Here is a 12,950-nt window from a genome sequence, read left to right on the forward strand (position 1 = left end):
ACAAACATTTCTGATTATTATTATTATTAATATTAATATTTAAAACAGTTGAGTGTTTTTTTTCCCCCCTCCAGGATTCTTTGATGAATAGAAAGATACAAAAGATCAGCATTTATAGAAATTATAGGGGGGTGGGTTATAGAAATTAATACTTTTATTTAATAAAAATTTTATTTATTTTAAATTTAATTAAAAGTGATGATAAATACATGTATAATGTTACAAAAGATTTCTATTTCAGATAAATGCTGTTTTCTGAACTTTTTATTCATTCAAAAAATTCTACTCAGGTGTTTTCAACATAATAATAATAATCAGAAATGTTTGTTGATCAGTAAATCAGTATATTATTATGATTTCTGAAGATCATGTGACACTGAAGACTGGAGTAATGATGCTGGAAATACAGCTGCAGATCACAGACATAATTACAGTTTAATAGATATTCACATAGAAAACAGTTACTCTAAATAGTAAAAATATTTCAGAATATTACTGCTTTCGCTGTACTTTGGATCAAATAAATGCAGGCTTGAAGAGCAGAAGCACTAGAAAGCTCCCAGTTGAAGCTGGTGACTGTAGTGTGTGTGAATGCTTGTGTGTTTGGGGGATTAACCCTCAATGCTTTCATGCATGTTCTGGCACACACACCTCAGACAGGACTAAAGCAATGACAGAAAAGCTTTACAGGTTTTGTTTGCAGGTCTCTCAGAGAGAATGAGAGACATGTGAGTGACAGAGCGCTGGACGTGGGTGGAGAGGAGACCGGCTTTCACAACCTCAGCATTCAGATCCACGCTTTACTCAACGGAAACTTTCAAAAATCCTCTCGTCATCTTTTGTTAAAGGCCCAAGTGCCACTCCTGTACAGCACACACTTTCTGTGCTAAACGAGGCCATTCCATATAGACTAATTATAGATTTACACAAGTTCATGTAAGACAATATATCTAGAAAAGGGAGGATTTGTCAGATTTTGCTAACATCAAGGACAAATTTGTCTCTAGGTAAGTAACACTATGCTGTTAAACATCATTTTCATGGTTGAATTGTTGGTTTTAGCAAGAATGTCTCCTCTGTGTTCATATACTAGTGAAATATCTGAAAACGAATACTGCTAAAACATTCTCAGAACATCATGTTAATATGACTTTCATTCAAGGTTATCTGCTCTTCAATAACGTTCTCAAAGTTTTAGCAGAAAAAGCTATTTATACATTTCTGAAACATTTTTGTTTTGATTTTCAACTATTTCAAAAAAAGTTCCAGGTTTCAGAATTTTCAGAAAACCTAACATTCTTGTAAATTGATCAAATGGAACTAAATAAAACAAACGGGAAGTTTTGAGAGAACATTCAGAAACATAACTTCATTTGGCAACACATTCTTAAAATGTATTTTTGTCAGCTGGGAATGCTGTATTGATGCCAGTTTTGACCTTCCTCCGACAGCATGAAGAGCTCCGCTGTCTCTCTGTGAAAGCGGGGAGCATTGTTTGTGCAGTGCTATTGTTTCTGGTCCGGCAGGTGTATTCCTTCACATCTTCCCACATTAAACACTCGAGTGCGGTCCTCCACAGGGTTAACCCTTCCCCAAACCCCGCTGCTATCTTTGGCTGCTTTCCCTCAAAGATTTTTAAAGCAGCAAAATGTATTTTCTGAAATGACTTGGCATTGTCCGTGAAGTGTCTTGGCAGGATGAAGCCTCTGGAGGATTGATGGTAACAAAGTAAAGGATATGCTGACACAGCACAAAAACACATTTAATCATCATCATCATCATCAGAGCAGCATTCCCATCCCGGCCTCAGGAGGATATCAGTTTATAAAACACCACTGAGGCACAACTATGCAGAAGCTTTCCCATAACACTCAAATGACAAGATGAAAAAATACAAATAATACAAATAAATCATTTAGCCATAATGAAGTTGTATGTTGTGACATTTTTATACATTTTAATGGTGTTTTCCACATACTTGATATAAAAAATGCTGGGTTAAATATGGACAGCGATTGGGTTGTTTGGGTTAAATGTATAAAAACCCGCTGTGTTCGTCCATATTTTACCCTGTACTTGTGGTTTCGCTAGCAAAGACCAACAATACTTGTTGTTGGCAAAAAATAAGGGATATATTTGCGTTTACATTTCTGTTAAATGATGGTGTTTTATTATGGAAATGCTTATGTTAATCTGATCTACATGTAGTTATTTCTGTATTGGTTAGTTTACTAAATAAAGTTCTAAGTTAACTACATATATTATGAACTACACATTAAAGTAGTACTTTTATAGTATTTGAAGTTAATTTCAACATTTAATAATGCATTATTAAAATCAAAAGTTGTAGCTGTTTATATTATTTATTGGTCCTGAGCTGACATCAAAGGCACTGAACAATTGTATTTTTAGTAATGTTAACAAAAATGAATAAATACTGAAACAAATGTATTGTTAGTTAATGGGATATTCTTGTAAAGTCTTACCATTTACATTTATCTAAATGACATATGTACCTTTCTTTAATTAACTGTGAGCAAAACAATTTTGAGCAACAACTTACCCTTTAAAAAATAAATCATTCAAGCAATTAAATCCATGGGTTTTAGTGTAGCCAAAAAAATAAAGAAATAAAAATACAACAAATTTGGTTAGAAGAAAGTTGCATTAGTTTATACTTTGAAACAGAGTCAGTTGCATTAAAACTTGCTGCTTTTGTTCTATGTTCTCGACCCAAATAAGATTGTGAAAGACGTTATGGGTGCATAAAAACTAATGACACCTCACATCTGCCAGTCTCCCACTTCCCCTTCCACAAGCCCAAAAACAGCATCGAACCAAACATCTCTGAGCATTCAAGCTCCTTCATTTATCACTCAGCTCCAACTAAAACCTTGCTCTATACAAAGGAAGAAATATTCCTGTCCAGTCCAGCTGGAAATCATATTTTGTCAAAGGAGATATACATCTTCTGAAGGGTGCAGTGAAGTTCAGATTTTGCAATCACAACAGGGTGTGTTCAAACACACACACACACACACACACACACACATGCAATAAAAGCATGATGTAATGACTCAAAGTAGCTTCGCGTGTTATGGAGCTGCACGCACCCTGCCTGCTCAAGACTTCAATAGGAAAAAGTGAATTAACACACACACACACACACACACACACACACACACACGCACGCACACACTCTCTGACACACACAGGCGCGTAGGCGGCCACAGAAAAGTGTGTGATGACTGAATGTATCGCAGGTCAATCAAAATATGTGTTAAAACTACACAGTTAATCCAGAAGTTAACATAGTTTGAAAATATTTATTTACATATTCAAATACATTTGACATTTAATGGCTTACATGACATTTAAAATTGATGCAAAACGCTCCCTTTTTTCTTATTTACATATATTTCATGAATTAAAGTAAAAAATTAAGGCTTCAGAATGATTTGAAAAAGAAATCCTGACAGAGAAAAATAAAGCAAAACAAAAAGCCCTTGCAGATTGTTTTTTTTTTTTTTTTAATGTTCATATATGCAAAAGACAACATATTTAAATTCAGAATTTGAGGCAAAAAGAGCAGATGTTTGGAATATAATCTAAGAAAATGTTGAATATAATCTAAGAAAACCTGGTCACCTGTGACAAATATCAGTGGCTAAAATGAACTGCACACGTGCATATTCAGATTGATCTCATATATTTTGTGCATCGTTTCAGACAAACACCGGCTCTTTGGTACATCTGATGATAGTGCTGTGTGTGTTAGGTTTTTTTTTTCAGCCCTACATGAACAAATATTGGAGACATACAGTATATGTGGCACTCATAAGAGATTTTGTAAATGTGAACTTTACTGCTCTCTGAAATATTTTGATAATGGCCAAAAAAATTAAACATTATAAAACAGCATCTACAGGTCTGAGACCATGAGTTCCTGCTTTTAATTCATTTGGATTCTCTTCTAATAAAAAAATAAACTAAAATTATATGATATGATATATATATATATATATATAAAATAGTGACAATCACCATGTTAAACTAGCATATATGCATATATATATATATATATATATATATATATATATATATATATATATATATATATATATATATATTATTTTAGTAACACTACAATAAGGCTCATTAGTTAACATGAACTAAGAATGAGCAATACTTCTACAGCATTTATTAGTCTTAGTTAATGTTAATTTCAGCATTTACTAATGCATTATTAAAATCACAAGTTGTGTTTGTTAACATTAGTTAATGCACTGTGAACTAACAATGAACGACTGTATTTTTATTAACATTAACAAAGATGAATAAATAGTGTAATAAATGTATTTTTATATCTAAATTTATTTATATTTGCCTTATTTTTGTCTTGTCTTTTTTTCATTTTCGGGTTTAAAAAATAAATCCTAACTTGCAGTGTGGTCTCAGACTTCTGCACTCCACTGTTTTTATGTCATTTTTAATATGAAGCAAGGAGTGTCACTTCTGTGTCCAAGGCTTTATCTGTAAGGCACAAACACAAGGGCGGTTTTAAACCAGCTGGTGCTGCCCTCTTTAACCAGCGCCGCTACGTTAGGCACCGACACTCTTTGTCTTGAAAGCCAGAAACTAATTACAAAGCTGTCAAACATGTAACACCTGCTCTAGTTCCTCTGCTGACGAAGGATTTTCAGTGCAAAAACACCACGAGTACATCAGAGAAGTATAGCAAGCTCAAACCCAGACTAGTACAGGTCCCTCATGATCTCCTGCAGGAGCGGGTGCAAGCACCAGTCCACCTCGGTCTCTTTCAGCAGCTGGATCAGCTGCACGTGAGCGGTCACCAGCTGCCGCAGGTCCGTCATCTTCTGCAGGACTTTGGCGAACAGCTGGAGAGAGTCGGGATGGTTCATCTTCAGCTGCAGCTCCAGAGAGTGAAGAACCGTCTCCTGCAGGTCCTCGATGGGCTTGACGTTCAGCAGACCTGGTCGATCTGCCAGAGGAGAAACAGAGAAGACTGTCAATTTCACTGGGAATTATTATAGATCAAACTCATATTTCCCTATGGATTTATTCAGAGGAATCTCACAAAGTATTTCAGGTTTTCCAGTCATATTTTAGCACAGACAAAGAAAGAAAAGAAACAAAATTAAACGAAACAAAAAGAAGAAAATGAAAAAAAAAATTATAATAATGATGATAATCATTGATGATAACATCCCTTTTTCATTTTCTCATTATTGTGATAAAAACATCACATTAAAAAAAAGACTTTTTTGTTATTTAAAAAGATAAATAATTCAGTGATTTTATTTTTAATAATCACCATCAATTAAATTTAGTCCACAATTTATATTTACATTTATTTATTTATTTACAATTTTACAAATGTTGTTTATAATTTAAAGATTGTCATTATTAATAAAAATAATTAAATAATTATTTTTATTAATAAAAATGTCACAATGAAAAAACTTACAGTTTTTTGTTCAGCTGCTTACACACATTTTCAGAACTTTGCCTCTTTTTTTCAAAACTTTACACACAAATCCAAGAATTACACACAAAATGCAAAATGCCTCACATCTCTTGCAAAATGAAGCACTGCATTCAAAATATCACAAACACATCTCAAAACCAAACTTTTGCAAACACCTTCATGAAATTGAAAACGGAGTCAAATTAGTGTCTGGTTTTGCAGATTTGGTGTGTGCTTCTACTGTTGTGTCAGCTTTCAGAAACTGTGTGACAAGGAAAGATTCTGTGTGTAAGAAGTAAAAAAAAAAATATATAAATCAATAGGGCTTCATTTGATTCATGGCCCAGTCTTGTCTTGCACGTTTTTGAGATCGACCTGTTCTCTGATTCTCTGTTTTTAGTTCTTGAAGTTAATCTTCACACAGAGTATGTTATCATGTGTGTGCATCAACAAAGCTCAAAGTTGGCATTGTAATGCATCGCTGACCAATAAAACTAAATGATAAGTGCACCGGTTCCTGCAGAGCCTTGAGGCTTGAATTAAACAACCGTAGCGATAACGAACCAAATATAAACCTGCTAGAAACTGAGGTCTGACGCAAGCTGGTGATAGCTCAGATCACAAGAGTCTGGTTTAAGCTCAGCGGAGATGATATCATGAGTCACTGAGCTTGTGGTCAGACCTGAAGAAAAAATGCAACTGAGGTTAGTCTTATCATTGGTTGACTGAACAATCGAGACCCACCTCCACTCAAGATGATGACGGCCAGGAACAGAGCCATGTCGCTGTCGTCCAGCTCCAGCATGTTGAACTTGACGGAGAACTCGAACTTGGGCTCCATCATCTCGCAGAAGGGCTTGCGCAGGCTCTTGAGGAACTCGCGGGTCATGAAGATCTGGCCGTAGGAGATGAGCGTGCCGTCTTTGTTCATGAGCGGCGCCATCATGATGATGAGGACCTCGATGACGCCGTACTTCAGCAGCGTGACCTGGTCGTTGAGGTCCAGGCTGACGAAGCCCGGGATGCTCTTGGCGAACTCGGTGACCTCGCTGACGGCTTCGGCTGAGCGCGACTGGCAGCTGTGGAAGAAGCGCAGCTCCACCTCGTGCATGATGCCCATGTCGGCCCTACGGAGCTCCTGCGCTGGCATCTGCCTGCAGTTGATCATCTGCTCGCCCTCCAGCAGAGACTTCATGTCGTGAATCACGAACGGCTGTGAATGAGAACAAAGTGTTGGGAAGCTTACACCGGAAACAGATTTCAAGCTACACGATATGAAATGTAAAAAGTAGTGTAACTGTTTCAATTACTTTATTGATGTCACGGATTACTTTTGATACTTTTTGATTACTTTTCTACATTTAGGATGAATTTTTGAACTGTTAATCATTTAAAGCACATGTAAAGCAGGCAGGGTTAACCTTACATTAGTGCTCAACACATTACTGTCAGACTTTCAGAATCCTTCATCACTTGAATTAAGATTATAATCATTTAATTTTAAAGCACAGCCACCACAAAATCAGACTTTGAGATCGTTCTGAGGTTAAATACAGATTCAAAACAAGAAATAGTTTAGACCACAAAACCAGTCATAAGGGTCCATTTTTTTTTATCTTCTGAATAAATAATCTTTCCATTGATGTATGGTTTGTTATGATCGGACAATATTTGTCTGAGATACAACTATTAGAAAATCTGGAATCTGAGGGAGCAAAAAAATCTAAATATTGAGAAAATCTCCTTTAAAGTTGTTCAAATGAAGTTCTTAGCAATGCATATTACTAATCAAAAATCTTGATGTATTTACAGTAGGAAATTTACAAAATATCTTCATATGAACATGATCTTTACTTAATATCCTAATGATTTTTGTCATAAAAGAGAAATGTATAATTTTGACCCATACAATGTATTTTTGGCTATTGCTACAAATATACCCCAGCGACTTAAGGTTTTGTGCATATGATGCTGGTTTTGAAATCAAATCCTTGCATAGCTATGACAGGAAACACTGGCATCTAACAATGCCATGGGAAAAAAAAACTGTTAATCTTAAAAAATAAAGCATATACATAAACAGTTATGGAATAAGCATGTGTGCTAAACTCCTGAAACACTGGTGTCTCACGGTTTAAAGCAGTCAATGGAATTTGGGAAAGAAATCAATTAAATCTATATGTGTGTGAAAAAAAATCAAATGTAGCCCCCTTTGTAATCTTTGACATTTTCATAAGTAACTGTAATTTAATTACACACTTTTTTCTCAGTAACTATAACTGATTACAGTTACATTTATTTTGTAATTAAATTACGTATTTTAGTTACATGTTACTAGTTACTCCTCAACGCTGAGCGTGCATTACAAAATCTTCAATACAAGTAAGGGTGTGTTCACACTTGTAGTTCGGTTCTCTTGGTTTGTTTGGTCCGGATAAAAAAAGAAAACAATACATTTGTTCCTGGTCCACTTAGCGTTCACACTGGCATTTCTGACAGCGAACCTAAAGATACCGATCCAAGGCGCAGTGAGTGATACGTTCACAACCGGATTGGTCAGGTTGAATGACATATATTTTGTGACAGAACTCACTAAACGCCCCAAACAAAAGGTGTGTTTGACTGAAAGCGGCGCTGCGTAGACTGATCGGTGTATGACATCAAAGCGTAGCCATTCACAGATCGCTCTGTCAGCGCTGCTTCAACTCAAACTCACCTCATGTCATCTGCTGGACTAAGCGCGCTCATTGTTGAGTCTACATATGATTTTATTTTTACCACATGCAAACTCACGAAGAGCTCATAAAAAGGCAGTGTACCTCCTTGTTTGCCCTCTGCTCGTTTTGTTTTGGATACACCGCTCATTCTGCGTCATCAAATCATGTCGCATCTTGACATTACATCCTGATTTTGGTTCGTTTGGAAGTATCTGGTCTGTGTTGCATTCATATTTCATTCGAACCGCACCAGAGTTCGTTTGGAAGCAGACCAAGACCCATCTTTTTGCGGTCTCAGTGCACACCAGGGTTCGGAGCGCAGCGTTCACACTTACTCAAACAAACCACACATTTAACAGAGCAATCGCACCAGAGTTTGTTTTAATCGAACCAGACATGAGAAGTGTGAACACACCCTGAGAGAAGCTCATGCGTAACAGCTCTTTCCGCTAACAAACTGTGTGGAAGTACTCGAGTCCAGACAAAATCTGAGCCAAGAGCATATTTTCTACATGCTAGTCCATGCGGAGTCCAAATCCTCCTTAAATAAGGTTTCGGACTTGAGTCTGAGTTCAGTCTGAACTCGAGTACTACAACACTGGCTGTAAGCATTACTTCATTAATATATGAATTACTGCTGTCAAACGATTAATCGCATACAAAATAACAGTTTTTGTTTACATAATATATATGTGTGTATACGGTGTATATTTATTATGTACATATAAATACACACACATACAGGTACATTATATATTTAGAAAATATTTCCATGTATATTCATTAGATTCATTACAGGCCAGTAAGGAAAGGATTTTTTTTTGACAGAAAATTAAACTTTTAAATGTTAGTATTAGGTTTCAACTTAATTGAATATCTAACGCTACAAAAACAAACACTTTAATTTCCAGTGACTTAGATACAGTGTTAGGGGTAACGCATTACAAGTAACACAAGTAACACATAATCAGATTACTTTTTTAAAGTAACTAGTGAAGTAACACACATTACTTGATTAATATACAAGAAAATATCGGAGTTACTTTTTAAATAATTAACACCAGTTACACGTATTGACTGACAGCTCTGGTGTTGCCATGTTGAGGGAAATGGGGCGTAAACATATTTAATAAAATTTTATTAAACAATGTTTTTGCTCCTGACCTTCAACGATCCAATTCAACCATACTAATAAGCAAATATGACTTTAGATAAACAATGTGTTTAAATTTTAGTTATTTTAGTTATAGGCCGTTTCTCAATACCAAGTTCGCAGAGTCTGGACTTCCGTCCTTTCGAGTTTGGACTTGCCAAGTTCGACTCGGAAGAACGAACTCTCGAGGACGGGAGGACGAACTGAATTCTGGGTTATGGCCCGTATCAAGTCCGCACAAGTCACCTCTCGATGCATCCTCGGTAAAAGGGGCGGATCAAGAACACATCCGGGGATTTGAACTGGACTTGGCTAGATGTGAACTTTGAATTGGAACAGTACTTGGGCAGCGACTGATGACGTTTCACAAGTCCACAAGAACAAAAGTACAGACAAGTACGCATATTGAGAAACGGCCATAGTGTTGAAGCTTCTTCTCCTGCGTCATATTCTTCATGTGATTAGTTTGAGCGGCGCCCTCTACTGTACAGACCTGAATCTACATTTCCTTCAGTCTGAGGCCTATTCACTTCACTTTTGCTGTGAAAGGGCTTCTACATTTGCCAAAAATTGAACATTTTTATATTAAAAACAAACAAGCAAGCCCAGCCCAGATGAGAAAAAGTAGCGTAACACATTACTTTCCATAAAAAGTAACTGTATTAGTTACTTTTTCAGGGAGTAACGCAATATTGTAATGCATAACTTTCAAATTTAAATAATTTTCCCCAACACTGCTAATCTTTTATATAGTTGATACTTTTTAATGTACATTAATGGACCAAGGTGAACATTTTTAGACAGGTTGTGAAGATCAATCCTAAGTATGCTAGACTGTCCCATTTAACAACGCTGGCTTCGACCGTCACAGTCTTCGAAGGATGCAGCCTCAAAAACTGTATTTACAATAAAACACAAATATGCGGCAAGGAGCGCTATAGCACAACAGTGAGTAAACAGTCTAAAGGCTTTCTCTTTCAGGCCAGAAGTATCTTGTTGAGCAAGTTAATAAGATCTAGGTACCTGATGTGTCCAGTTTAATGACACAAAGTCTGTGATACGACGGTACCGCCCTCTTGAGGACTGGAGGTTATTACACAGGTCTGTGTGTTTCCAGTACGTAAGCATTGATGTTGGTGTACTGTATGTGTGTTGAGTTCTGTATGCTTCTGGCAGCAAACGGATGCATTCATGAACATGACCTCAAAAATGCAAAGCAAAACGCTTCCTGATTTCACGTCGTTCCACCTCAAAATCAAGTTAGACAGTAATATGACAGGTCTTCTGCAAATGGGCCTGCCAGTGTCACTGAAAGAATGACAGAATGAGCTCTGGATTCCTGTCTAACTTTGATTGCTCTCAGCGTTTGCTCTCGCATTAGAACAGAAAACCCGTTCTCTGACGTCCCGAGCTGATCTTTCGTTTTCTATCAGTTTGAGTTGTCCTGTCCTTTGAGTGCACAAGCTCTGAATGTGGAACTAATCAAGCATAAATTAAGACGCTTCTGATATACATTGCTTTTATATTTGTGTAGGCCTTTCTTTCTGCAGTCTGTGCCTATATAAATATTTCTCCAGCAAAGAGAGCAGATGTTTGGTATCACTGGCTGCGTTAGTCAAAACATGCATCTAACAGCCTTGGTCATATCTCTTGTTAAAGACACATGATGCAGGAGTTTTATGTGTGGTATGTTTGATTTGAACTTATTTCTACTGTCAACAAAACAGGAATGTTCAATAGAGAGGCCGAGGGGCTTCGTTTATGGCATTCATTATTGCTATATTATATACTGTAAATAAAATATAAAAATAGGAGCATGAAAATAAGAAATGTGAATTTGTTCTTGTTAAATGTAAAATGTTGTCTTTGAAATAAATGTTTTGTTATCTAAAGCAGTGATATTCATACATTTTTCAGTGCGGTCTAAGTGTCCAAATACCTTTTGGGGTGATAGTGTGATATAATGTAATAATTAAAACCAAAAATAAAATTAATATTTTTGTTTTAATAAAAACTATTAAATAAAAAATATTACCCAGTATAATATTTATTTAATTTTAAGAATAAAAAAAAAAAAAAAATTATATATATATATATATATATATATATATATATATATATATATATATATATATATATATATATATATATATATATATATATATATATATATATATATATATATATATATATATATATATAGAGAGAGAGAGAGAGAGAGAGAGAGAGAGAGAGTGAGAGGTACATATAGATTTTAAAAAATACATTTTATTTTATTTATTATTTTTATTTATTTATTTATTAAAAATGTAATAATAACCAGTTTTAAGGAATGTTCTTGAAATAATCTAAGAGTGAAACTATGTTGTTGGTTATGTTTGTGTGATTTGCTACGGATGATGATGAAAGCATTGCGTGAGATTATCTGAGTGTTCAGCTGAATGACAGGTTAACGTTGGAAACCTGAATTTTTGCCTAGGCTATGCTTCAAGTGCACTGCTCTTCATGTTACGTCTAGACACTGCTGTCTGTGATGGTTTCCGATTCTGCTCCTGTTAAAGGGGTCTCCGGCGAGCACTTCACATCTCATTGATGGCTATACTGTAGAAGTGTGCACTCACTGCGATGTCGCTGGTCTTCCCGGACAGTATGGCCCTGGCTTTGGCTTTGGTCAGGGGGAAGTACTTCAGATAGGACTCGTAGAGATGTCTGGCCAGCGCTCTGAGGTCCGCTGATTCGGGATGCATGTGGTTCACGTCACTGGAGAACTCCGCCAACAGCTTCTCCTTCTCGGCTTGGGGCATTCGACCAAAACGAATGGCTGGGAAAAAAGCAAACAAACAGACAGTTGAAAACCCCCAACTCCCAGATCCATCATGCTGGCAGTCTTTGCTGAGCGTCTCAGGTCTGTAGGGATCTTGTGTGGGAGTTTGTTTTCTGAGTTTCAGTATGTTAGCGCAGGTCATTACGACCGCTTCAAACAGCCCTGCGTGGCTTCATTCTGATGCTAAAATAGTGCTTATGCCCTAGTAAAACAAGGAATATTTGATCAAATGTTCTCAAATATATTTGATTTGACCCAATTAGTATTGATATCATTTCAGACATTTAAGTATTATATAATATTTAATTCAGTGTCCATATGATTTTATAGACAAAACCACAATGCTTTAATGTTTGTCATGTGAACGAGAAAGCTAAAAAAATCCAGATACAGCAGTAAAACATGTGCTGACAGTGATGTTGTCACTGAATGAGATGGACCTCTTCAGTAATCATATCTCTATGTTGCTCTATCAGAGACGCTCCCTCGTTTCACATGTAATAATTACCAAACAACAGGACAGAGTCTTCTATTCACACACTGGAAAAACTACACTTTGTACTAACTAACTAACTACTCTGATTTATTACAGACATTTGTTTTCTCAAGTTGTATTTATGATTTGGTTCACACGTTACATGTTGATTTAATATTAATCAAAATATTTGTTTTTACAAAGACAAAAACATTTATACAAAGTAAAAAGATTATTTGCTTAATATATTTTCTAATTACAATAGCAAAAAAAAAAAGTATCTATCTATCTAT

The 12,950-nt window shown here is 35.9% G+C and overlaps 1 protein-coding gene across 3 annotated transcripts in view; it reads right to left on the minus strand.

Moving 5' to 3' along the window:
• Positions 1–4,417: 4,417 nt before the first annotated feature.
• The window catches only part of LOC306856474 (peroxisome proliferator-activated receptor gamma-like), a 33,767-nt gene continuing 25,234 nt past the window's right edge, over positions 4,418–12,950 (minus strand). For all 3 annotated transcript variants that reach the window (XM_079395787.1, XM_079395786.1, XM_079395788.1), the window contains exons 5-7: positions 11,980–12,179; positions 6,233–6,701; positions 4,418–5,002 (exon numbers count right to left, since the gene is read on the minus strand). In XM_079395787.1, coding sequence (XP_079251913.1) covers positions 4,755–5,002; positions 6,233–6,701; positions 11,980–12,179 — 917 coding nt within the window. In that variant the 3' untranslated portion in view covers positions 4,418–4,754. The remainder of the gene's footprint in view (positions 5,003–6,232; positions 6,702–11,979; positions 12,180–12,950) is intronic.

Source organism: Barbus barbus (assembly GCF_936440315.1).
Source record: "Barbus barbus genome assembly, chromosome: 37".
NCBI lineage: Eukaryota > Metazoa > Chordata > Actinopteri > Cypriniformes > Cyprinidae > Barbus > Barbus barbus.